Here is a 27,616-nt window from a genome sequence, read left to right as displayed (position 1 = left end):
ACGGTTAGGTCTTTGAAAAAATATTTTTTAATAAATCCACGCCTTGAAAAAATATTTTTTAATAAATCCACGCCTTGAAAAAATATTTTTTAATAAATCCACGCCTTGAAAAAATATTTTTTAATAAATCCACGCCTTGAAAAAATATTTTTTAATAAATCCACGCCTTGAGGCTACTTGAAAAAATATTTTTTAATAAATCCACGCCTTGAGGCTACTTGAAAAAATATTTTTTAATAAATCCACGCCTTAGGGCTACTTGAAAAGAATACTTTTCACATAAATCCACGCCTTAGGGCTACTTGAAAAGAATACTTTTCACATAAATCCACGCCTTCCGGATACTTGAAAAAATACTTTTCCATAAATCCACGCCTTAGGGCTACTTGAAAAAATATTTTTTAATAAATACACACCTTAGGGCTAATTAAAAAATACTTTTTAATAAACCCACGCCTTAGGGCTCCTTAAAAATTACTTTTTAATAAATCCATGCCTTAGGGCTCCTTAAAAAATATGTTTTAAAAAATCCACGCCTTAGGACTATTTGAAAAAATATTTTTTTAATAAATCCACGTTTTAGGGCTACCTTAAAAATATATATTTTTTTAAATCTTCCCCAAAGAGAAACCATGAAAAGTTAAAGTTTTCTTTCTCAGAACCAGGGTGCGTATGACTATTATTAATTATGGGTATTTTTAATAAATTGGCCATAACTTGAAAAGTTCTTGGATAATTTTAAATTTTAGACCAGTTTTAAAACCTAAGCACATTGATCTACCACATTAATAACCTTTCTAAATATTTTTTAAAAAAATTCCAGCCTTTGATGGATTCTGAAAAATATTTTTTTGAAAAATTCACGTTACACATAAAATAGTTATTTATTACTTATTCAATAATTTGTACATAGACACGTATTTCAGCCTTATAATGATTGTAGGCAACAACTTTAATCCTTACCGAATATTCATTTGCCGGGAATGGTATCATTCGAAACATTTTCGAATCCAATATTAAATTTTTCACAATAATGTCATGCTAAAAGGTCACAAAAAATTGCAAAAATTGAAAATGAATTAAAAATAATAATAATAAAAAATGTATTTTTGTATTAAATTCCCAACAACTTACATCGAATGGACAGGAGTGATTGATGTTGGATGACGGTGCAATCATGTTGAAAAATATTATTTTCCAAAATATAAAACGATTTGGATTTTTATAGAAACTACAAAAATTCACGGTGTTATTGTACATAAACGGACGATAGCCATTGCTGCCTTTGTGGTAGAGGGCGGCATTGAACTGGAGGACAGAGGGGGGGAATTTTGGAAAAAATAATATTAAAAAATAAATAAAAAGGAAAAAAATGTTTTCTTACCGAAACATTATTCACGGGAACCTGATGTAGAGCCACCTGAAGATTCAATGCCGATTGATATCGCGACAGAGCCTTCAAATAACATTTGGGTATTGTGGCGAATGGTTTATCAAATTCGAAACATTCCAATTTTATGAATTTTACTTGCAACGTCCAGGTTAAGTTTAGAATCGTCAAGGTCAGGAAGATGTAACTTGAAAAGACTTTCATGACTTTCTGTGGTAGGTCTAACCCACCAGCCATCTGAGTGATTGAATTGTTTTAATGATTGTTTTTTTTTTAAATAAAAATGAGTTTGTAAAAAATGAGTTTTATGGTTGAATGATTTTGAGTGCGTGTGAGATATTATTTTTGAATTATTCGACTTAATTTTTTAATAATTTCATACAGTCGGTTTGGTGTTGTAAATGGGGGAAAAATATAATTACTCAATTTGAAAAAATATTTTTTCAAAAAGCCCCAAGGCGTGGATTTATTAAAAAATATTTTTTCAAGTAGCCCTAAGGCGTGGATTTATTAAAAAAATATTTTTTCAAGTAGCCCCAAGGCGTGGATTTATTAAAAAAATATTTTTTCAAGTAGCCCCAAGGCGTGGATTTATTAAAAAAATATTTTTTCAAGTAGCCCCAAGGCGTGGATTTATTAAAAAATATTTTTTCAAGTAGCCCCAAGGCGTGGATTTATTAACAAATATTTTTTCAAGTAGCCCCAAGGCCTGGATACACTATTTAAATATTTTTTTGTCAAGTAGCCCATTTCAAATTGTCCAAGAACTTTTGAGGCGTGGCTTTCGGAAAATAAAAATTTTTTTTACTATTTATTAAGGCCGAAGGCTTGTTCATATTTTTCTGAATTATTAAGAAATATTTTTCAGAATCCACTACAGGCTGGGATTTTTAAAAAAACATTTTTCAAAGTCCACCAGGCACTGGCATTCTTTAAAAATTGATTACAATCTTTATTGAGGCGGAAGTGCAACTTGTCTCGTTTTCAAAAATAGCCAAACATTTCAAATTGTCCAAGAATTATTGAAGTTATCACTGATTTATTAAAAATACTCAATAATAATCGGAAAAATAAAACGCATTAATAAATCCTAATGCGTGGATTTATTAAAAAATATTTTTTTCAAGTGGATTTATTAAGGCTTAAACTAAAAATCTACCGAAGGCTTGGACATATTTTTCTGAATTATTAAGAAATATTTTTCAGAATCCACTACAGGCTGGGATTTGTTAAAAACACATTTTCAGAGCCCATCAGACACTGGCATTCTTCAAAAATTAATTTAATTAACTTGTCTCGTTTTCATAAATAGCCGAACATTTCAAATTGTCCAAAAACTTTTGAAGTTATCACCGCTAATACAATACTCTGTTGTATTAGCGGAATTAATAACACATTTGAGAAAGGATAGACGATTATATTGGACGGAGGATAGTGACACCTCCTCGTGAAGGTAAAATTTTGTAAAGGGACAATTTTTTCTAAGGAAGACAGGTTGTAGAGGGAATTATGATGGATTTGAGGAAGAATGGAATATGTGGGTGGACAGAGGAACCTTTCCATGAAGGTAATTAAAAAAAAACGAATAAAAAATAAATATATTGGACTTTCATTGTGATATTCAGCTTCATTCCATTGGATTATTTTGTAAATGTATTTTTACGAACAACCAGTAGCTTGGATTCTTTTACAGATTATTTAGAAGAGTTATTGAGTTGAAAGTGCAGAATTTTGTCTCGTTTTCAAAAATAGCCGAACATTTCATAGTGTCCAAAAACTTTTGAAGTTATTGCTGATTTATTGAAAATACTCATAATTAATAATAGTCATACGCACCATGGTTCGGAAAAATAAAACCTTATTTTTTCACTTATTATCACTATTTTTTGAGCGATCTTTAGAGGTCTTCTATTCATAGTAGTTCTTCCTCTTCCCTGTTATAGGGTGTATTGTCAGTTGCTGATGTGCGACCATTGCTTTCGGTTGTTTTATTGAATTTTAATTGTTTGTTGCTCTCGTAAATTATCTTATCATGGGACTAATTATATTTGTTTATATATTAACGGTTACAAAAATAAATATATATACCTATGTTAATTTAAAGAAAAATATTTATATACACATAATTATATTAAATATTCACAATCACTTATGTTGTCTGCTAATATTTGCTTTTATGCTTCAAGTAATTAAAAAAACACACACAGTAAAGTCATTCATGTGTTAAGTAGACGTCATTAGCATTATGGCATATGGGTCATTCCATATGATAAAAATTACATTTATGGCAAACAAATAAAGAACGAGAAAATCATTCAAATACCTAGGTGGGTACCGCAATGATCGATCAACTCAAAATTCTAAAAATAAACCCACAAGAAATTGAATATCATAGGGGAGATTCTCACGAGTGGGGCCTTGAATATATGGAGGTCCCATATATTCATTTCATAACTGCCAATTTTTATTAGCCTCGCAAAAAATATGATAATTATTCTACAACCTATCGACCTTATGAAAAATATCCCATTAAAAAATCCGAAGCTAGTGATAAACCTTGAAAAATGAATTGTTTCCTTCTCAGGACCATGGTGCGTATGACTATTTTTAATTCAGAGTATTTTTAATAAACCAGCAATAACTTCGATAGTTCATGGACTATTTTGAATTTTCGAATATTTTTTAAAACTAGACAAAATTATTTTTAACTCAATATCTCTTCCAACTAAAGTTTTAAAATAAATTCAAGCTTTTGCTAGATCTTAGGTTAGGTTAGGTTTGGGGATGTACAGTCACATATGTGACTGCATCACTCTGAAACCGGTTAGGTCTAATGTGATCATCCACAAGAAGATATACGGTGAAGAGAAGAGACCATAGACAGATCTATAGGGGAGAGAAGATTAGTAAATTAAAGGAGAGTGGAGAATCTTACATAAATGAATGAAAGAAGAATGAAAGTCGATGGCCCTATGAGTCAGACCGAAGATGTGTTACGTGCCAAGGTTGTATGTTCCTAACCACTTTATGTTTCTAATTATGCTGTAGATTAGAGCAGGTTCGGTTGTTGAGAAGAAACTGAGACTCGGTAGAAAATGAGCAGCCACTAGTCTGTGCCGCCTGTAAGCCAGGACTGGGCAATGACACAGGAGATGCTCAATTGTCTCCGTCTCCTCCTCCTCGCCAACACAGAGTCTACAGTAATCAATTGGATCAAGATCCCATTTACTAGTAAAAGCCCTGATGTTGCAGTGACCCGTGATGATTCCCGTCATCACTCTAATTTTAAGTTTTGCTCAGGTTCAACACTGAGTGCGTTATTTTGGTAGACAGAGTCGGCTAGGTTCGTTGTGCCAAAGTTCACAGGCTGTTTCGTCAAAGAATGCCTCAAAGTTCCTATAGAAAAGACATATGAGTGGTTTGATTGAGTCATCAGTTTCTAGATCGGTGGATTGGGATCCTCGTCTAGCTAGTTCGTCTGCTCTTTCATTACCCAAGATGCCACAATGTCTTGGTACCCAACACAACCGATAGCTATTGGTAAGTTCTTCCAGAGCTGCTCTACACTAGAGGACGGCTTCGGATTTGATGTAACAAGATTTGATGGCTTTAAGAGCCGCTTGACTATCCACAAAGATAGTTACCGGTTCAACGACCTCAGCATTCAGACTTTTTTTATCAATTCCGTTGCCTTCCAGATTGCGAATATTTCAGCTTGGAAAACACTACAGTTGCACTCCAGCTTGTAGGTTAACTCAAGGCCTAACCTTTCACAGTAGACGCCTGCCCCAGTACCTTCTTCCATCTTGGATCCGTCTGTATAGAAGGCCAGACCGTCCAGAGGAGGGTTACTTCGTTTCCAGTTGTCTCTACTAGAAATAACGACATCTACATCGTCAAAACCATTAAAGAAATTCAATCCTGGAAAATGAATATGACAGTGGACTCTCACATGAGTGGAACACCGGATATATGGAGGCCGCATATACTTGTTTTATCATTGCCACATTCACTCTTTATTTGCATCACAGAAAATATCATAATTTGTCTACAACCTCTCTACCCTATGAAAAATATCCCATTCGAAAAACCCCAAGCTAGTGATAATCCTTGAAAAATTTAAATTTTATTTTTCGAACCACGGTGCGTATGACTATTATTAATTATGGGAATTTTTAATAAAACAGCAATAACTTCGGTAGTTCGTGGACTATTTGAAATTCTATACCATTTTTGAAAACTAGACAAAATGACCTTTCAACTCAATAACTTTTCTAATTAATCTACGAAAAAATTCAAGCTATTGGTTGATCATAAAAATACATTTACAAAATAATCCAATCGAGGAAGGCAAATATCACAGTGAAGGTCCCATATATGTTGACTGTTTTTTTAGTAATATTTTTAAAATTACCTTCATGACAAGGTTCCTCCGTCCACCCACATATTCCATTCTTCCTCAAATCCATCATAATTTCCTCTACAACCTGGCTTTCTTAGACAAAATTTTAACTTTACAAATGTCTCGCTTCACTTGAAAACCATTAAAGAAAGACTCTCACCGTGGAGTGGAGCGCCGTATATATGGAGGTATCATATATTTATTTCATCATTTCCACATTCTGTTTCATTAGCCTCACAAAAAATATCATAATTTTTCTACAGCCTCTCTACCATATTGAAAATATCCCATTCGAAAAACCACGAAAAATTCGAAAAACCCTGGAAAATTTTAAATTTTATTTATTCGAACCACGGTGCGTATGACTATTATTAATTATGGGAATTTTTAATAAATCAGTGATAACATCATTAGTTCTCGGACTATTTTAAATTTTCGACCATTTTTGAAAACTAGACAAAATGACATTTCAACTCAATAACTCTTCTAAATAATCTGTAAAAAAATCCAAGCTATTGGTGGATCGTAAAAATAAATTTACAAAATAATCCAATCGAAGTAAAATTTTAAATTTTATTTTTCGACCCACATATTCCATTCTTTCTCAAATCCATCATAATTCCCTCTACAACCTGTCTTCCTTAGAAAAAATGTCCCTTTACATAAGTCTACTTTCAATAGGAAGTGTCACCATCCTTCGTCCACCCTAATCCTCCATACTTTCCACGTTCACTCTTTATTATACCATAATTTTTCTACAACCTCTCTACCCTATGGAAAATATCCCATTCGAAAAATCGAACACAAGTAATAATTTTTGAAAAATTTAAATTTTATGTCTTTGAACCACGGTCCGTATGATTATTTTTAATTCAGAGTATTTTTAATAAACCAGCAATAACTTCGGTAGGTCTTGGACTATTTTAAAATTTAGACCATTTTTGAAAACTAGACAAAATGACCTTTCAACTCAATAACTCTTCTAAAAAATCTGTAAAAAATCCAAGCTATTGGTGGAACGTAAAAAAAAACATTTACAAAATAATCCAATCGAGGAAGCTGAATATCGCAGTGAAGGTCCCATATATTTATTTTTAATAATATTTTTAAAATTACCTTCAGGAGAAGGTTCCTCCGTCCACCTCACATATTCTATCCTCCTTCACCCCACATATTCTATCCGTTCTCTAATCCATCACAATCCCCTCTACAACCTGTCCTCCTTAGACAAAAATGTCCCTTTACATAAGTCTACCTTCACTAGAAGGTGTCACCATCCTTCGTCCACCCTAATCCTCCATACTTTCCTGAATGAGTTATTAATTCCGCTAATACATATGAGAAAGAGAGAGAGAGTGCTTGTCGTCTAGAATTAGTTGATGATTTGTCAATGTTGCTGTTATTATTATAGCTGTTGTTGTTGTTGTTATAATTTATTTGTCTAGTACTCTTCAACAGTCATCATTTTGATTGTGTGTTTTAATTAAGACAAATATGCAGCGAACAAACAGAAAAAATAACAACAACAACAACAAGAACAAAAAAAAATCGACAGACAAAACAAATACTGGATCATGACAATATTTTTTGTCATTAAGTTAATCGACACGTTCGCCGGGGAATAATATTGACATTGCGGATGGGGATAAATGCATTGGAGCCTTTCTTTGAAAAAATATATTTTTTAAACAACTACACTTAACGCCAGATGGCGAATAATTTCCAAAAATTTTACACATTAAAGAGAGCCACAAAAGAAATTTTTCAAAAAATCTACACCACCGCGAAAATATGTTTTTTGAACAACTAAGCCTAAGCGGTTACCAAGAGAAATATTTGTTACAAAAATCTACGCTTTAAAGCGGATCACAAAAATATCTTCCAAATGATATACGGTTGTGATAAATCGTGAAAAACTACATTTTTATTTCTCCGAACCATGGTGCGTATGACTACTATTAATTATGAGTATTTTTAATAAATCGCCAATATCTTCAAAAGTTCTTGAGCAATTTTCAATTTTAGGCTATTTTTGAAAACTAGACACCTTGCTCTTCAAACTAAATACCTCTCATAAAACTCATTTGGTTTTGAAAATATAGTAGTCTGAACATGAATATTTTTTTTTTAGAAAATCCACGCACATGGTAGATTTTAGAAAATATTTTTTTAGTTAATATTTAAAAATATATTTTAAAATCGGAGGCTTTTATGCATCCTGCTTAATTTTTTTTAGTCCACGCCTTGTATAGGCCTCGTAAAGCTATATTTTATAAAAACCCCATGCCAGTGATAATCTTGGAAAAATTAAAATTTAACTTCTTCGAACCATGGTGCGTATGACTACTATTAATTACGAGTATTTTTAATAAATCAGCAATAACTTCAATAGGACTTCGTCAATTTTGAATGCTTAGGCTATTTTTGAAATCTAGACACATTGATCTTTCAACTCAATAATTTTTCTAACTAATTCATGCTTTAGGGTTATTTGAAAGAGCATGTTATTATAAAAAGGGTGGCGTAGGGGATGATAGATACCAAGCAACGGCTCCGATTGGCTTTAACATGGCGAAGTCCAGGCTTATCTTGGTCCCTCTTTCATCTCAATTGTGTCTCCGCGGTGCCACCTGGGGAGCTATTCTCTTCACCCGATGAAATAGTGAGCTAATATGTGCCGCGAGTTCACCCATAAGAACTATAAAAATCGGGTTGAGGCGTCGGGTTAGTTGCCCACTCTCGGAAAACCCAATCTACTATGAAAAAGCTAAGAAAAAGAAACCAGTGTGCTGTGTGAACGATTGGCTTTAACATGGCGAAGTCCAGGCCTATCTTGGTCCGTTTTTCATCTCAATTGTGGACACTGACCTCCCCGCGATGGCACCTGGGGAGCTATTCTCATCACCCGATGAAATAGTGAGCTAATATGTGCCGCGAGTTCACCCATAAGAACTATAAAAAATCTACTATGAAAAAGCTAAGAAAAAGAAACCACTGTGCTTTGTGAACGATTGAAGCCAATGGTCAATGACATTATCGGACCATACCAATGCGGCTTTAGACCTGGCCTATTCACCATTGACCAGATTTTCACTCTGCGCCAAATCCTGGAAAAGACCCACGAAAAACACATCGACACATACCGCCTATTTGTCGACTATAAAGCCGCATTCGCGACAGCCCTATCCGTTCAGAGGTGTTTAAAGCCATGTCTACGTTCGGCATTCCTGCAAAAATAATACGGCTATGCAGAATAACTTTAAGTGGCACAAGGTCAGCAGTTAAAGTAGGAAAGGACCTATCGGAGCCCTTCAATACCGAACAAGGATTCAGACAAGGTGACAGTTTGTCGTGTGTCTTTTTAACATCCTACTGGCAATAGGTCATACGAGATGCAAAGGTGAACAGAAATGGCACTCTGTACACCAAACAACACATGTTAGTCGCCTACGCCATCGATGACATCGATATAATGGGTCGAACATTGCGAGCGGTAACAGCCACCTTTGAACAAATTGAAAAGGAGTCTGCCAAAATGGTGGATCTGGCAGTAAACGGCGAGAAGACCAAGCTGATGATATTAACGCACAAGGCGACCAGTAGACTCGGACCAACTGTGGATCTGGAGAACTACAGCTTCGAGGTAGTTAAAGACTTTATATACCTTGGTACCGCCATAAATACGAAACGAATGACATCAGTTTTGAAATTCGGAGAAGGATTGTGATGGTTACCAGATGCTACTATGGTCTAAGTAAGCTGTTTAGAAACAAGGCCACCTCCCGCCAGACCAAACTCACACTTTACAAGACGCTGATACTGCCCGCCGTGCTGTTATATGGATCAGAAGCATAGCTAATTTTGCAAGCAGATGAGGCAGATCTTGGGGTGTTTGAAAGAAAAATTCGCTGAAAGATTTATGGCCGATCTGCGTCAACGGTGAATATCGGAGTCGAATGAACCACGAGCTTTACCATTTATACGCGGGCATGGACATAGTCAGTCATGGACATAGTCAATCGTATTGAGCTGCAGCGACTACGGTGATTAGGCCATGTTGTGCGGATGAATGAGAATGCCCCAGCTCAAAAGGCATATAAAAACAAGCCTACTGATGGTTCCCGTTGAAGGGAAAGGTCACGAATTTGATGGAGAGACCAAGTAGAAACCAACATCTCGGAACGCGGTCTTTCAAATTGGAGGAAATGGGCACAAGACCGACGCTCTTGGAAATCTATTTATACCCTTCACCACACTGTGGTACAGGTCTTTGTGCATATGTTTGTAACAGGCAAAAGGTAACGAGATAGACCCATAGTTTCTTTTGAGAATATGCATAGAATCACTTTCTGAGTCAGAAGTACAGGTCGCATTTATAATCTGCTTTGGATGAAATTTGGCACAGCGCACTTGTTTGGCCCAAGGACGAACCCTATTGAAATTGGGAAAAATCGGTTCAGATTTAGATATAGCTCCCATATATATTTTCGTCCGATTTATGGTAAATGGTCCACTAAAGACTCTATATATCTGTCGATTTACACGAAATTTGGTATAACGTAATGAAATGAGCATAGAGTGATGTCTGCCAAGTTTCGTGAAAATCAGTCCAGATTTAGATATAGCTCCATATATAGTTTCGTCCGATTTCATGTAAATTGTGCACCAAAGTCCCTATATATCTTTCGATTTGCACGAATTTTGGCATAACGTACTGAACTGAGCATAAAGTGATGTCTGCCAAGTTTCGTGAAAATCGCTCCAGATTTAGATATAGCTCCCATATATATTTTCGTCCGATTTCATGTTAATGGTGCACCAAATTCCCTATATATCATCCGATTTGCATGAAATTTGGCATAACGTACTGAACTGAGCCTAGAATGATGTCTGCCAAGTTTCGTGAAAATCGGTCCAGATTTAGATATAGCTTCCATATATATTTTCGTCCGATTTCATCTAAATATTGTACCAAAGTCCCTCTATATCTTTCGATTTGCACGAAATTTGGCATAACGTACTGAATTGAGCCTAAAATGTTGTCTGTCAAGTTTCGTGAAAATCGGTCCAGATTTAGATATAGCTCCCATATATAGTTTCGTCCGAATTCATGTAAATGGTGCACCAAAGTCCCTATACATCATTCGATTTGCATGAAATTTGGCATAACGTACTGAACTGAGCCTAGAATGATGTCTGCCAAGTTTCATGAAAATCGGTCCAAATTTAGATCTAGCTTCCATATATATTTTCGTCCGATTTCATCTAAATATTGTACCAAAGTCCCTCTATATCTTTCGATTTGCACGAAATTTGGTATAACGTAATGAATTGAGCGTAGAGTGATGTCTGCCAAGTTTCGTGAAAATCGGTCCAGATTTAGATATAGCTCCCATATATAGTTTCGTCCGATTTCTTGTAAATTGTGCACCAAAGTCCCTATATATCCTTCGATTTGCACGAAAATTGGTATAGCGTAATGAATTGTGTCTAGAATGATGTGTGCAAAGTTTCGTGAAAATCGTTTCAGGTTTAGATATAGCTCCCATATATAGTTTCGTCCGAATTCATGTAAATGGTGCACCACAGACCCTATATATCATTCGATATTGTTTTTTATTTATTTTATTATTATTATTTTTTTTAAGTAGAGTACCTCTAAATTCCCCCATGACTAACCACCAGAACGTTTATCAGTAAACAAATTGAGTTCAATATTCCCAAAAATACTATCTCACACAAGCGAAATCACTCAGCCATGAAAATCAACAATGTTTTTATTATTATTATTTGGAAAAAATAGCATTCATTAAAATTAATCAATCATTCCGATGATGGCTGATGGTTAAACCTACCATAGAAAGTCATGCAAGTTATTTCGAGTTACGTTCTCCTAACCTTCACGATTCTAAACATAACCTGGGCATTGAAAGTAAAATTCACCAAATTGGAATGTTTCGAATTGGATAAACCCTTCGCCACAATACCCAAGTGTTATTTGAAGGCCCTGTCGCGCTATCAATCGGCATTGAATATTCATGTGGCCCTGCATCAGGTTCCCGTGAATAATGTTTCGGTAAGAAAGAACTATTTTTTGAATATTTTTTTTCAATTGATTTTTTTATAAAATTTCCCCCTTTGTCTTCGCAGTTCAATGCCGCCCTCTACCAGAAAGGCAACAATGGCTATCGGCCGTTTATGTATAATAACACCGTAGATTTTTGTAGTTTCTACAAAAATCCAAATCGTTTTATATTTTGGAAAATCATATTTTTCAACATGATTGCACCGGCATCAAATATCAATCACACATGTCCATTTGATGTAGGTTTTTGAGGATCTAAGTAATTTTTTTGAAATAATTTTAAATTTTTTACTATTATTATTTTTTAGCATGACATTATTGTGAAAAATTTAATATTGGATTCGTCAATGTTTCGAATGATACCCTTCCCGGCAAATGAATACTCGGTAAGGGTTAAGGTTGCTGCCTACAATCATTATAAGGCTGATATTCGAGCTTATGTGCAACTTATCGAATAATTAATAAATAACTAATTTTTATGGATCGAGGATAATTTTTATTAAGATTTTTCAGGATCCACTAAAGGCTGGGATTCTTTTAAATTTAGTAATATATCTAATTTATATGGGGGCTACCCTGAAAAAGTGGTTCTTTATATCCCATTTTCAGAGGTATAAAAATATACGCCTTTGATAGATCTATTAAAAAATATTTATTTTTTAAATTCACTCCAGCGATAAACTGGAAAAAATACTGTTTTATTTGTTAGAACCATGGTGCGTATGACTATTTTTAATTCCGAGTATTTTCAATAAATCGACAATAACTTCAATATTTCTTGGGCAATTTTAAATTTAAGGCTATTTTTGAAAACTAGACACATTGATCTTCCAATGCAATAACTGACCCTCATTCATCTTCATTCACTTCTAGTCATATAAGGGTTACTATTTGGAAGTATGAAATAATATATTTACAAACAAGTGAAAAAGCGTTAAGTTCGGCCGCGCCGAACTTTGGATACCCTCCACCATAGATATACTGACATGTACTAGAAATGAAAATATAGAGAACATACCAAAAAGTGGACCTATACCGACATTTCTAAAAACGTATTATATAAACCTTAATACAAATTTCAAAAATTTGCAATTTATAATTCAAATTCGAAGATGGGAATATCGGTCCGCTCCTTCTGAAAGCTCCACACAGGGGCTAGGTCTAAAAGCGGTTATAGTTCATTATCGAACCTTACGTTCTATTTTTTTTCTCGTTATCCTCCGCAGGTGAAATGATTACAATGGAGTCTTAGAACCAAACTCAAAACGCGGAACATATCAGATAACTATTTTAATAAAAAAGGGGGTTATATGGGGACTACCCCAAAAAGGGGGCCAATAATAATAATTTTTGGTAGAGAGATTTGTTACCATATACAACTACAAAATACCAAATTGCAGAAAATTGGGGGTACCCTTATATGGGGGCTATCCGAAAAAAATGAACCTCTATTCATAATTTTTTGTGGAGAGATTTGATACCTATTAAGAACTCAAAATACTAAATTACAGCTAATTCGGTGGAAAAATACGATCAAAACCCCCAAAATACTGAAAATTGGGAGGTACCGTCATATGGTGGCTACCAGAAAAAGTGGACCTATATTTATAATTTTTTGTGGAGACAATTAGGACCCAATAAAAACCCAATGTAGTAAATTTCAGCGAATTCGGCTGAAAACGCGCTCAAGAACCCCAAAATACCGAAAATTGGGGGTATTGCCTATTGGGAGCTATGCCTAAACCTGGACCAATATATCCCATCTTCGAACTTGATCTGCTTGCAGACTAAAGACAACTTTATGTAAAATGTCAGCACCCTATCTCAATTCCTTCAGAAGATAGCGTGATTACAACAGACGGACGGACGAACAGACGGGCGGGCGTGGCTAGATCGTCTTAGAATAGCTCTGAAAACTGGACAATGTCAGTTCTAATTAATTTTTAAATAATCCAAATTTTTGGTGGATCTTGAAAACATTTTTTTTAAAAGGCCATGTTATTGATGGTTCCTGAAAATAGTTTAGAACTTGATAAAGTTTGATAAATCATGAAAAATATCCTAATATTATATTTGACAAAGCCAGTCTTTTATGGATTCTGAAAAATATTTTTAATAACCCATGCTAGTCATATTTCTTGAACATTTTAAGTTTTATTTCTCTGAACCATGGTGCGTATGACTATTATTAATTATGGGTATTTTTAATAAATCCGCCATAGTATCTATAGTTCTTTAAGAATTTTTAATGTTAGACTATTTTTGTAAAATAGACACATTTCTCTTCAGACTCAATATCCTTTTCAATTAATTTGTAAATCCCATCCTTTAGTGAACACTAAAAAAAATATTTTTTAATAGTCCCAGCCTTTAGGAGATTCCGAAAAATATTTTTCAAAAGTTCAAGTCTTCGGTGCATTTTTTATTTATATATATTCTTTAAAAACTACAAGACGTCTGTGGAACCCGAAAAACATTTCGGTTTAAAATCACGCTTCGAACAAACCTAAAAGTTATCTGTCTTTCTCCGAACCATGGTGCGTATGACTTTTATTAATTACATGTATTTTTAATAAATCAGCCATAGCTTCATTAGTTCTTGAACAATTTTAAATTTTTTGATAGCTAGACACATTGCTCTTCAGACTCAATATCATTTCTAAATAATTTCTAAGTCCCATCCTTTAGTGGATACTAAAAATATTTGTTAATAATCCCAGCTTTTGGGAGATTCTGACAAATATTTTTCTAACGCTCAAGCCTTCGGTGCATTTTTAAATATATTCCTTAAAAACTACCAGACGTTGGTGGATCCCAAAAACCAAATAAAATATTTTTTAATAAATCCGCCATAACTTGGACAATTTAAAATTTTAGGCTATCTTTGAAAACTAGACACATTGCTCTTCGAACTCAATATCCTTACTAAGTATTTTTTTAAGAATTCCAGGTAGGATTCTGATATATCTGGAAAAATATTTAAAAAAATATATTGTCTTCTAAAATCCCAGTCATTGGTCAATTTTTAAAAATACTCTTTAAAAATAGCCAGAATTGGTGGATCCCGGAAAATTTTTTTTTAAATGTCCACCTGGGAAAATTAATATTTCTTTACTACGAACCATGGTGCGTATGACTATTTTTAATTATGAGAATTTTTAACAAATCAACAATAACTTCAATTAAAAATTTTAGGCCATTTTTGAAAACTAGACACATTGCTCTTCGAACTCAATATCCTTATTAATTAATTTTTAAAGAATCCAAGTCTCCGGTGGATCTTGAAAAATAGTTTTTAATAATCCCAGCATTTGGAGGATTCTGACAAATATTTGTTCGAATGTCCAAGCCTTTGGTGCATTTTTAAAAATATTCCTTAAAAAATAACAGAATTTGGTGGATTAAACCTAGGAAAATAAAAGTTTCTTAACTACGAACCATGGTGCGTATGACTATTATTAATTATGAGTATGTTTAATACGTCAGCAATAACTTCAACAGTCGTTGGGTGATTTTAAATGTTAGGCTATTTTTGAAACCTAGGCATATTTATCTTCCAACTCAATAACATTTCTAATGTACAAAAGAAAATCTAAGCCTTTGATGATACCTCAAAAATTATGTTTAAAAAATCTCTAAGCCTTTAGTGGATCTTGAAAATATATTTTTTAAGATCTCTACTTTCGGTGGATCCTGAAAATATATATTTTAAATACGGAAAAAATGTCGCATTCTGCAAAAAAAAAAATCGAAAATCTATTCCTTCAACTCATTTTTAAAAATATTCTCTAAAAAATGCTAGACGTTGGAGGATCCCGAAAACAATTTTTTTTTTTAATTTTCACGCTACTGAGCCTGGGATAATTAAAGTTTCTTTACAACGGCCGATGGTGCGTATGACTATTATTAATTATGAGTATTGTTAATAAATCAGCAATAACTTCAACAGTCGTTGGGTGATTTTAAATGTTAGGCTATTTTTGAAAACTAGACAAATTTATCTTCCAACTCAATGACTTTTCTTACATAAAAAAGCAAATCCAAGGCTTTGTGATACCTCAAACAATAGGATAAACAATTTTCTAAGCCTTTAGTGGATCTTGAAAATATGTTTTTATAATATCTCAGCTTTCGGTGAATCCTGAAAAAATATTTTTGTAATATCTCATCTTTCGGTGGATCCGGAAAATATATTTTTATAATATCTCAGCTTTCCTTAGGTCCTGAAAATATATCTTTTAAATGTCTCAGCCTTTTATGGATGCTAAATGCACGCCTTATGTTGGTCCATGATGGATGCTAAATCCACGCCTTATGTTGGTCCATGATGTAAGTTGTGCAAAAATTGATGTCAATCTGACTAACATGAGGAGTTTGATGCACAATTTACTTGAAATCGGGCGAAAATATATATGGAAGCTCTATCCAAATATTAAGCGATTTCAGACAAACTTGTCACAGGTTAGGTTATACGAATTTCAGAACGTTTTGTTCCTATCAGCCTATTGGTTCCTTGTCGCGTCAATTACTTAAAATCACTCTATAATAAAAGGGAGCTATATCTAAGTCTGGACCGATTTTCACGGAACAAGGCAGACATGACTCTAGGCTCAATTCAGTACCTTATGCCAAATTCCGTGGAAATCGAAGTATATATAGGGACTTTGTTACACCATTTATATGAAATCGGACTAATCTATATATGGGAGCTATATCTAAATCAGGACCGATTTTCACGAAACTTGGCAGAATCATTCTAATCTCAATTCAGTACGTTATGCCAAATTTCGTGTAAATCGAAAGATATATAGCGACTATTTGGCACCATTTACATGAAATCGGACGAAACTATATGTGGGAGGTATATCTAAATCTGAATCGATTTTCTCGAAACTTGGCAGACGTCACTCTTGGCTTAGTTCAGTACGATATGCCAACTTTTGTCCCAATCGAAAGATATATAGGGACTTTGGGGCAACATTTAGATGAAATCGGACGAAACTATATATGGGAGCTATATCTAAATCTGGACCGATTTTCACGAAACTTGGCAGACATCATTCTAGACCTAAATGATTAGGCTGTACCAAATTTCGTGCAAATCCAAAGATATATGGGGACCGTTTACATTAAATCGGTTAAATATATATGGGAGCTATATCTAAATCTTAACCGATTTTTCCCAATTTCAAGAGGGTTCGTCCTTGGGCCGAATAAGTGACCTATACCAAATTTCATCCAATTCGGATCATAAATGCGACCTGTACTTTGTTTACAATTTAACATGGACAGACAGACGGCCGGACATGCATAGATCGATTTAGAAAGTGATTCTATGCATATTCTCAAAAGGAACCATGTGTCTATCTCGTTTCCTTTTGCCCGTTTACAAACATATGCACAAAGACATAATACCCTGTACCACAGTGTGGTGAAGGGTATAAAAATATTTTTTTAAAAAATCCACGCCTTAGTGCTACTTGAAATATATTTTTAATTGTGTTAGTCTTAGAAAATATTTCCGGGAGCCATATTACCCTCTATGGCTCCCGGAAATATTAATAAATTAATTGAAAAATAAATAATTTATTTTTCTATATTAAAAATATATTTCCTTTGAAATCCAATCAGTTTAAAAACTCTGTGTAAATATTCCCCTATTTCCATGCCACAAATCAATAACAAAATAAAAATTAAATCTCAAAGGAAAAATTTAATATTTTCATTTTCAAATTTAGATTTGATTGTCTTCTTGTTTCTCAACTGGTACTTATTTGCTGCTTACACATATACAAACAAACAAACATACGTACATAGATGTTATGAAAAGCATCGTTACATACTCGTATATGATATGTTCCGACAAGTGTATATCAATAAAGAGAGTTGTTCAAATACACACATCACCCACACACAATCTTGCACAGACACGCACACACACTCATATCATTATCGGAATACCAAATGACACCATAGAGACAATATTATCACATAGACAATCATACAACGACATTTCATATCTCTTTATGAACAGCCAAAAACACAAAGGAACAAGCACACTCACACACACACAGTCACTCACTCTTACACATTTTTGTATTTAATTCCCATTCTTAAGTAACACAAAGAAGTTTGAAGAAGAATAAAGAAAGAAAAGAAATATTAACCAAATATGGAAGGATGTCATGAAGTGGAAAGGGACCACAAGGAAGACACAAAAAACAAAACCCATGCAATTCTTCTTCTTCTACTTCCTTCTAGTATTTCCTGGTATTTGTGCATATTTAACATGGCCATTACAATGTAAACACTTTGAAGAGCACACACACACACATACACATTATATCGGTGACAATGTACTTGAATATGATGTGGAGAATGGGGTGGGGTGAAATTATTAAAAGGGGATTTTTTTGGGAATAAAAAAATCGACAGAAAAAAAAAATAAAAATAAATAAATAAAAATGCTGAGTAGGTATCCACCCTATTAAACAAAATTTTACAATTCTTTGGAATTACACCTTCAACAATTTTCCCAACAGCACCATCATTATATACCAACTATTATATTTATTTACATATTTCTTCAAAAAGTGACCACCCTAATATACATAGGTTCATGTATCCAATTTCCACATGTTTCACGTTAAAGGTGTGTGCCTTAAGCTTAAGCAAATACAGGACTCTTAGCAGGCCTTATGCCTGCTGCTGTTGCTGCTGCCGCTGTCAACAGTTCCTCGTTGTAAGCAAATATTCATAAACGAATAAATATTTGAAGAATACAAGAGAACAAAAAAAAAAAAAAAACAACAAACGTAAAAGAAACCCAACCTAAGACAAAGAGTGAGAGAAAAAAAAAACGAATGAGGAATGAATGGCGTAAAAAACCAAAGGGACTACACACAAACAGAAGAAATAAATTGCCAGCTAAACGCTGCTTATTGTCGATGATGGCTTTAAGTGAAATGGGAGATACAGTAACAGACAAAAAAAATTAAAAAAATATATATTTTTTTAAAAAATCCACGCCTTGTGTAGATCCCTTAAAAGTATTTTTAAAAAATCAAAAAAAAAAAAAAAATAAAATAAAATAAAAAATAAAACAGTAAGGCTATGATGATAGATACCAAGCAACGGCTCTGATTGGCTTTAACATGGCGAAGTTCTGGCTATGATACCCTTCAAAACTTTGGGTATAATGAACATCTTCTTCTTAGCTGGCTTGTGACAGAATTTTCGTTCCATAAGCCGAGCTTAACACTAGAACGCCGAAGGTGGTCATTTTGACCGCTTTCCAATTTCAATTGAGTGCATTTAATGACACTTTTTTTAAAATATGGTGACTTTTTGTACCTCATAGAATTACTTTTATTATAAAAAATCACCAAATTTAAAAAAGTGTCGTTAAATGCACAGTTGCTTTTGTACTTGAAATTGGAAAGCACCACGATGTGCGAATCTGCCTTGGAATGTGCTAGTGTTAAAAAAGATTTCCAGTTTTCGCTTTTGCGGATGTTTTCCACTTTGAAAGATCATATTCGGCAATGTTGGTCTTTCTATCATTTTCGTGGCCTTCCCCTTCTGCGTGAAGCATCAGCTGGTTCGCATCTATATGCCTTCTGGGCTGGGACATCTTCATCAATTCCCACAACATGACCTAACCAATGTAATCGCTGCAGCTGAATACGAACATATTTTACGAGCGTCTAGAAACAGCATATGATCGCTGCCCTGGTCATGACATTAAAATTCTGCTAAGAGATTTTAATGCAAATATCGGAAGGGGAAATATCTTTTAACCCCACTGTTGGGAAATTCAGCCTTCATAAAGAAACATTCGACAACGGCATGAGGTTGATTGACTTCGCGGCAGCAAAAAATATGATAGTTAGCAGCACCAGATTCAAACATCTCCATATACACAAGGCCACCTGGATTTCTCCTGCTAAAGCAACGAGAAATCAAATTGATCATATTATGATAGACGGAAGGCATTCGTACGATCAATCCGAGGAGCGAATATCGATTCGGTCCATTACTATGTGGCAGCCAAGGTATGCAACAAGGGTGCGATCTAACACAACACGAAAACTCGACGTCGAAAAGCTGCAAACACAACAGGTAGCCGAGGCCTACCCCGCTCAACTTACCCAACTGTTTGACGAAAGCACCCCTTGCCACGATAATAATATAGAAGCACAATGCCAGAGAATTGCCCACTCTCTATAAACTGCAACAAAAGCAACACTTGGGTACCAAAGACCATCATCAAGAAACCCTTGATACGATCAGGAGTGTCGTAATGCTACCGATGTGAAAACGCAGTGTATACGGCAATCCTGCAGACAGTAGCAACACGTAATGTGATGGAGAATTATCGGGAGAAAAGGAGACAGGAGAATTTCGTGCAAATCGAAGGATATATAGGGACTTTGGGGCACCATTTACATAAAATCGGACGAAAATATATATGGGAGCTATATCTGAAACTGAGCCGATTTTCAAGAAATTTTACATACATCGTTTTAGACCTTATTTAGTACACTATGCCAAATTTCGTGCAAATCGAAAGATATATAGGGACTTTGGTGCACCATTTACATAAAATCAGACGAAAATATATATGGGAGCTATATCGAAATCTGAACCGATTTTCAGGAAACTTAGCACACATCACTCTGGGCTTAATTCAGTACGCTATGTCAAATTTCGTGCAAACCGAAAAATATATAGCGACTTTGGTGCACCATTTACATTAAATCGGACGAAAATATATATGGGAGCTATATCGAAATCTGAATCGATTTTCACGAAATTTAACACAAATCTTTCCAGTCATAATTTAGTACGCTATGCCAAATTTCGTGCAAATCGAAAGATATATAGGTACTTTAGTGCACCATGTACCTTAAATCGGACGAAAATATATATATGGGAGCTATATCTACATCTGATCCGATTTCTGCGAAACTTGGCAGACATCATTCTAGACCTAGTTCATTACGCTATATTAACTTTCGACCAAATCGAAAGATATATAGGGACATTGGTGGAACATTTATATTAAATCGGACGAAAATATATATGGGAGCTATATCTAAATCTGAACCGATTTTCACGAATCTTAGCACACATCATTTTAGACTAAATTCAGCACGCTATGTCAAATTTCGTGCAAATCGAAATATATACTTAGGGACTTTATTTCCACCATTTACCCTAAATCGGACGAAACTATATATGGGAGCTATATGGAAATCTGAACCGATTTTCCCAAACTTCACACATGTCACCCTAGACTAAAAAAAGTACGCCATGCCATATTTCGTGCAAATCGAAATATATATAGGGACTTTGGTGCACCATTTACATTAAATCGGACGATAATATATACGGGAGCTATATCGAAAACTAATCAAAAATGCGACCTGTACTTTGTTTACAATTTAACATGTACAGACGATCGGACAGACGGACATGCATAAATCAACTTAGCAAGTGCTTATATGCATATTCTGAAAAGGAACCATGTGTATATCTCGTTTCCTTTTGCCTGTTACAAACATATGCACAATGACATAATACCCTGTACCAGTGTGGTGAAGGGTATAAAAATCCACGCCTTATATAGGTCCTTAAAAATATCTTTCAAAAAAATCCACGCCTTATATAGGTCCTTAAAAATATCTTTCAAAAAAAATCCACGCATTATATAGGTCTTGAAAAATATCTTTCAAAAAAATCCACGCCTTATATAGGTCCTTAAAAATATCTTTTAAAAAATCCACGCCTTATATAGGTCCTTAAAAATAACTTTTAAAAAATCCACGCCTTATGTAGGTCCTTAAAAAGTATCTTTTAAAAAATCCACGCCTTATATAGGTCCTTAAAAATATCTTTCAAAAAATCCACGCCTTATATAGGTCCTTAAAAATATCTTTTAAAAAATCCACCCTTATATATAGGTCCTTAAAAATATCTTTCAAAAAAATCCACGCCTTATATAGGTCCTTAAAAATATCTTTTAAAAAATCCACGCCTTATATAGGTCCTTAAAAAGTATCTTTTAAAAAATCCACGCCTTATATAGGTCCTTAAAAAGTATCTTTTAAAAAATCCACGCCTTATATAGGTCCTTAAAAAGTATCTTTTAAAAAATCCACGCCTTATATAGGAGCTTAAAAAGTATTATTTAAAAAATCCACGCCTTATATAGGTCCTTAAAAAGTATCTTTTAAAAAATCCACGCCTTATATAGGTCCTTAAAAAGTATCTTTTAAAAAATCCACGCCTTATATAGGTCCCGAGAAAAAATTCTTCAAAAAATCCACGCCTTATATAGGTCCTTAAGAAGTATCTTTTAAAAAATCCAGGCCTTGTGTAGGTCCTTAAAAAAATCTTTTAAAAAATCCACGCCTATAGGAGGTCTCTAAAAATATCTTTTAAAAAATCCACGCCTTATATAGACCCCTAAAATGTATGTTTTAAAAAATCCACGCCTTATATAGGCCCTTAAAAATAACTTTAAAAAAAATCCACGCCTTATATAGGTCCTTAAAAATATCTTTTAAAAAATCCACGCCTTATATAGGTCCTTAAAAATATCGTTTAAAAAAATCTACGCCTTATATAAACCCTCATAAATATCTTTTAATTAATCCACGACTTCAAAAAATTGATTTTTGGCTCCCCAATAATTCGACCAAATACCGTCGATTTTTTTTTCAACAATTTCCTCTCCACTTATTTGAGGCTATGTGTATGTTCGAATGAACATACACATACATCCACACACACATTGTCCCACAGACCCAACGAAATTACAATAATTTCGTTTTCATCATTTTATTACAACCGCTTGAGGGGCCAGGAGGAAATGAATTCAAGGCACACACATACACATGAAAAATAGCAGCGAGCTTGCGGAACAGAGAACTCTTTAAGTTGTGTTGAATGTGATTTTAAAGACTTCAAGGTATAATTTCGAATACAAAGCGGTACAGAGACAAATAAATAATCATGGGTAAGCGAAAACGAATGAAAAAGAAGGAGAAAAACAACAACAAAAACACAAAACTGAAACACTTAAGACTCGGGCAAGTGCAAGCATGAATATTTTCTATCCAGACATTATTTGTTTGTGTACATTTCCGGTTTGTGACTGAGGGGGGTGGCCCACATGCCGCAACGCCTCAATTGGGTGGCATAGCAGTAATCCCATTTTTGCAAATATGAAATGCTTGTATGTGTGTGATGGTTTGTGTGTGCGTATAATTGTTAACAATGTTTTCTTTTTGTTGTGCCTATCATTCGGCATAAATGTTCCATGGCCTAACTAACTGACTGACGGGGCTCACGGACGAGGACGTCGTAGTGTGTAAATAATCATAAATATTCAATTTCTGGTTAGACGACTTCAGTCCCCCCGCCACCACCAGGAGGTGGTGGTGTTCCCTGGGTAGTGCAGACGCCGTCGTCATCATCGCTAATGGAGTTACTTTTGCCATTTTTATAATTTATGGCTTGTTAATGATATGTTTTTCGGGGCCAAATTAATGTTCTATAGAAAAATAATTTACGAATGAAAAATGGAAAAGCCAACACAACAGCAACAACATTGGGAAACCCTAAGGGATTTTTTCCAACAAAATGAAAAATATAATGGAAATTAAATAAAATTCGAAAAATTCTCATTTTTCTTCCTTTGGCTTTAATAAATTTTTGTTGTTGTAGTTTTTCTTCTGTGTTTTTATTTCCTGGTTCTTTGCGAGATTTCCCTTTTGGATTTCTGCTTGTCCTTTCGTTGAGGTCAACGGGAGCGCAAGCAGTTGGCCATATGACTTTGGAAATCACTGCACTCTAAGTGCAGAGTCATTTCCCTAAACCAATCAGACAAGTTGTGCAGAATGCAGATGGGCCCCGGTGACTTGTGATGGGAACTTGAGTGCCAGGAAAATAGAATGGAAAACATTTTTTCTTGAGAAGTTAATTTAATTAAAGCAAAGGAACATTTTCGAAATCCATTCACAAGGCGTGGATATTAAAAAAATATATATTAAAAAAAATCTGTTTAATATAAGGAGTGGATTTAAAAAAAAATAATTTACCCTAAGGCATGGATTTAATGTGACCCTAAGGCGTGGGTGGCGTTAATGTGACCCTTCTCTGGTTGGCGGATGGGAAGGGGGTCTCCATGATGTGCAGAGTGAAACTGACCTAGATCTCCCAGATCAACTTTTTTCCGGCTACCATAAGGCGTGGATTTTTAAAGGAATATTTTTTCCGGCTACCATAAGGCGTGGATTTTTAAAGGAATATTTTTTCTGGCTACCATAAGGCGTGGATTTTTAAAGGAATATTTTTTCCGGCTACCATAAGGCGTGGATTTTTAAAGAATATTTTTTCTGGCTACCATAAGGCGTGGATTTTTAAAGGAATATTTTTTCCGGCTACCATAAGGCGTGGATTTTTAAAGGAATATTTTTTCCGGCTACCATAAGGCGTGGATTTTTAAAGGAATATTTTTTCCGGCTACCATAAGGCGTGGATTTTTAAAGGAATATTTTTTCCGGCTACCATAAGACGTGGATTTTTAAAGGAATATTTTTTCCGGCTACCATAAGGCGTGGATTTTTAAAGGAATATTTTTTCCGGCTACCATAAGGCGTGGATTTTTAAAGGAATATTTTTTCCGGCTACCATAAGGCGTGGATTTTTAAAGGAATATTTTTCCGGCTACCATAAGGCGTGGATTTTTAAAGGAATATTTTTTCCGGCTACCATAAGGCGTGGATTTTTAAAGGAATATTTTTCCGGCTACCATAAGGCGTGGATTTTTAAAGGAATATTTTTTCCGGCTACCATAAGGCGTGGATTTTTAAAGGAATATTCGTGGAAATCTTGGGGATCTTCGAATCTCCCGTGGACCAAAATGAATCGGGGTAGTGCCCTTAAATAAATCAACTACGTTGGGTAAAAGAAGTAAACATAATATGAGACGGTGAAGGAAGTTAGTAATCCAGTACCGGCGGCAATCGTTGGTGAGGTCACAAGCCATGAGTCGTCGAGATCAAGTGATTGTGATCCGGCTGTTCTAGGTGTGGATGCCTTGGCACCTGCAGCTGTATCTGTTACAAGTGCATCAAAACCAAAACGTTGACGAACCGAATAGCCGGTTCGTCAACGTTTTGGTTTTGAGCATGTCAAGACTGGTGAAAATCAGGACTTTAGTTCTGAGAGCTGACGACCTACACAGGACTCTACGCGCTATCCGCGATAGACTAGAGGAGCAAAGTAAGGAACTCTTCGACCAGTTAGACAGACATGTACCAGAAGAGCAATGTGGGGATACGCTTCCGAAGGAACTGCTACTAAATCTTACCCTAACTGATGATGAGCTGGACACCACGGTGATCCCAGCCAAGTCTACTCAGGGGGATTGCTGTAGTATTAACGAATGAAGCGCAGACCCTGTTGACCGACCGACTTCAAGTCTGACTACAACAGGTCCTGTGTCGGCACTTGCCGACAATAAACTTCAGAGGTAATGTCCGGCGATGTCCGATGGGGAATCTGTCGAGACCCCAGTAACGGATAGCGGATCGAAGGTTGGGAAGGCCCGAGAAGTAGCTGATGCGAAACAATACAAACTTGTTGTTTTGTATCTCCGCAAATTCGTGGGGCGAGACGCGAATTTGATGAGGTGTACCTCCCACCTCATCAATGGTAAGATGAGATACGTAAGGAAGTTCGAAAGAATCTATCTGCACGCTCTCCATCGTGAACTCGAGATGGAGAGAATCTCCCTCCCGAATCCTACTACTCGCACAAAAGTGGTAGAATCGGCGAAGCCCACTGTCTCTGACAGAGGTGCTAAGCCGAATTCTGACCTGAAGCCCAGCTCGAAGCCGAACCCTAGTGAGAAAGCACAGGAAAAGGCAATTGAGAACATCGCGAATCAAAATGTCACCCATAAGGGTGATCAACATGTCTCAAAGCCCGATTCTGCGCCTAGCTACAAAGGTGAAGCTAAAACTTTGGGTGGGGAAAAATCGGTTCAGATTTAAATATAGCTCCCATATATTTTTTGTCCTATTTGAGGTAAATAGTGCACCAAAGTCTCTATATATCCTTCGATTTGCACGAAATTTGGCATAGCGTACTGACTTAACTTTAGAAAGATGTGTGTTAAATTTCGTAAAAATCGGTTCAGATTTGGATATAGCTTCCGTATATATATTCGTCCGATTTTAGGTATATAGCACCAAAGTCCCTATTTATCTTTCGATTTGTACGATATCTGGCATACCGTACTGAATTAAGTCTAGAATAATGTGTGCTAAGTTTCGTGAAAATCGGTTCAGATTTAAATATAGGTCGCATATATATTTCGTCCGATTAAGGGTAAATGGTGCACAAAAGTCTCTTTATATCTTTCGTATTTCCACGAAATTTGGCATAGCGTACTAAATTAAGCCTAGAACGATTTGTGTTAAATTTCGTGAAAATCGGTTCCGATTTAGATATAGTTCCCATATATAGTTTCTTCCGAATTTAGGTAAATAGTACACCGAAGTCTTTATATATCCTTGGATACGCACGAAATTTGGCACAACTTATTGAATTAACTCTAGAATGATGTGCGCTAAGTTTCGTGAAAATCGGTTCAGATTTAGATATAGCTCCCATATATATTTCCGTCCGATTTAAGGTAAATAGTGCATCAAATTCCATATACATTTTTCGATTTGCACGAAATATGGCTCAGCGTTATGAATTAAGTCTGGAATGATGTGTGCTAAATTTCGTGAAAATCGGTTCAGATTTAGATATAGCTCCCATATATATTTTCATCCGATTTAATGTAAATGATGTACCAAAGTCCCTATAAATCTTTCGATTTGCACGAAATTTGGCACATTAAACTGAATTAAGCCTAGAATAATGTGTGCTAAGTTTCGTAAAAATCGGTTCAGATTTAGATATAGATATATATTTTCGTCCGATTTAAGGTAAATAGTGCATCAAAGTCCATATAAATCTTCCGATTTGCACAAAATTTGGCACAGCGTACTGAATTAAGTGTAGAACGATGTGTGTTAAATTTCGTGAAAATCGGTTCAGATTTAGATATAGCTCCCATATATATTTTCGTCCGATTTAATGTAAATAGTCCATCAAAGTCACTACATATCTTTAATTTGCACGAATTTCGGCATAGCGTGCTGAATTGAGCCTGGAGTGATGTGTTTCAAGTTGGGTGAAAATCGGGTGTCGGATTGAGATTTAATTTATAACAGTGCGGCGTACCGAATAGAGTGTATCAATTTTGCTATAAATCGTTTTCCATAAATTTGTCCCATGGTTGCAGAAAGACATGAGTAGGTTCCTTCGGGGGAACATTGACATGCAATTGTAAGGATACATATGCACAATATGCCCAAAGTGGTGAAGGGTATCATATAGTCGGCCCAGTCCGACTTTACTACTTTCCTTACAGGTTTTTATTTTATATTTCCTTAATTTTTATTTTTTTTTTGTTCCATTATTTTTTTATAATTTCTATTTTATATATTTTTTATTTTATTAATTTTTTATTCATATTTATTTATTTTAATTTTACATTTTATTCATTAATTTTTTATTTTATTTAACATTTTATTAATTTTTATTTTCTTATTTATTATTTTTTAATCATTTTCTTATTTTATTATTTTTAATTTATTTATATATTAATTAT

General features: G+C 34.8%; 2 protein-coding genes across 2 annotated transcripts; one reads left to right on the top strand and one right to left on the bottom strand.

Annotated features, from left to right (window-relative positions):
- Nucleotides 1–891: 891 nt before the first annotated feature.
- LOC133320958 (uncharacterized) lies at nucleotides 892–1,594 on the bottom strand. Its single transcript, XM_061530051.1, has 3 exons — nucleotides 1,385–1,594; nucleotides 1,246–1,308; nucleotides 892–1,041 (listed from the first exon to the last, which is right to left on the bottom strand). The coding sequence occupies exons 1-3, from the start codon at nucleotides 1,592–1,594 to the stop codon at nucleotides 892–894; spliced, it is 423 nt and encodes a 140-aa protein (XP_061386035.1).
- Nucleotides 1,595–11,658: 10,064 nt separating this feature from the next.
- Nucleotides 11,659–16,549, top strand: LOC133320957 (uncharacterized; the record flags this gene model as incomplete). The annotated part of the gene is made up of 4 exons (XM_061530050.1): nucleotides 11,659–11,868; nucleotides 11,943–12,116; nucleotides 12,186–12,317; nucleotides 16,493–16,549. Coding segments are annotated over exons 1-4 (573 nt in total), but the record flags the coding sequence as incomplete, so codon positions are not given.
- Between the last annotated feature and the right edge of the window lie 11,067 nt (nucleotides 16,550–27,616).

Source organism: Musca vetustissima, unplaced genomic scaffold, assembly GCF_032173495.1.
Source record: "Musca vetustissima isolate MV318-11 ecotype Yass unplaced genomic scaffold, APGP_CSIRO_Mvet_v1 utg35745, whole genome shotgun sequence".
In the NCBI taxonomy this organism is placed as follows: Eukaryota; Metazoa; Arthropoda; class Insecta; order Diptera; family Muscidae; genus Musca; species Musca vetustissima.
This window is presented reverse-complemented; position numbering and strand designations above follow the sequence as displayed.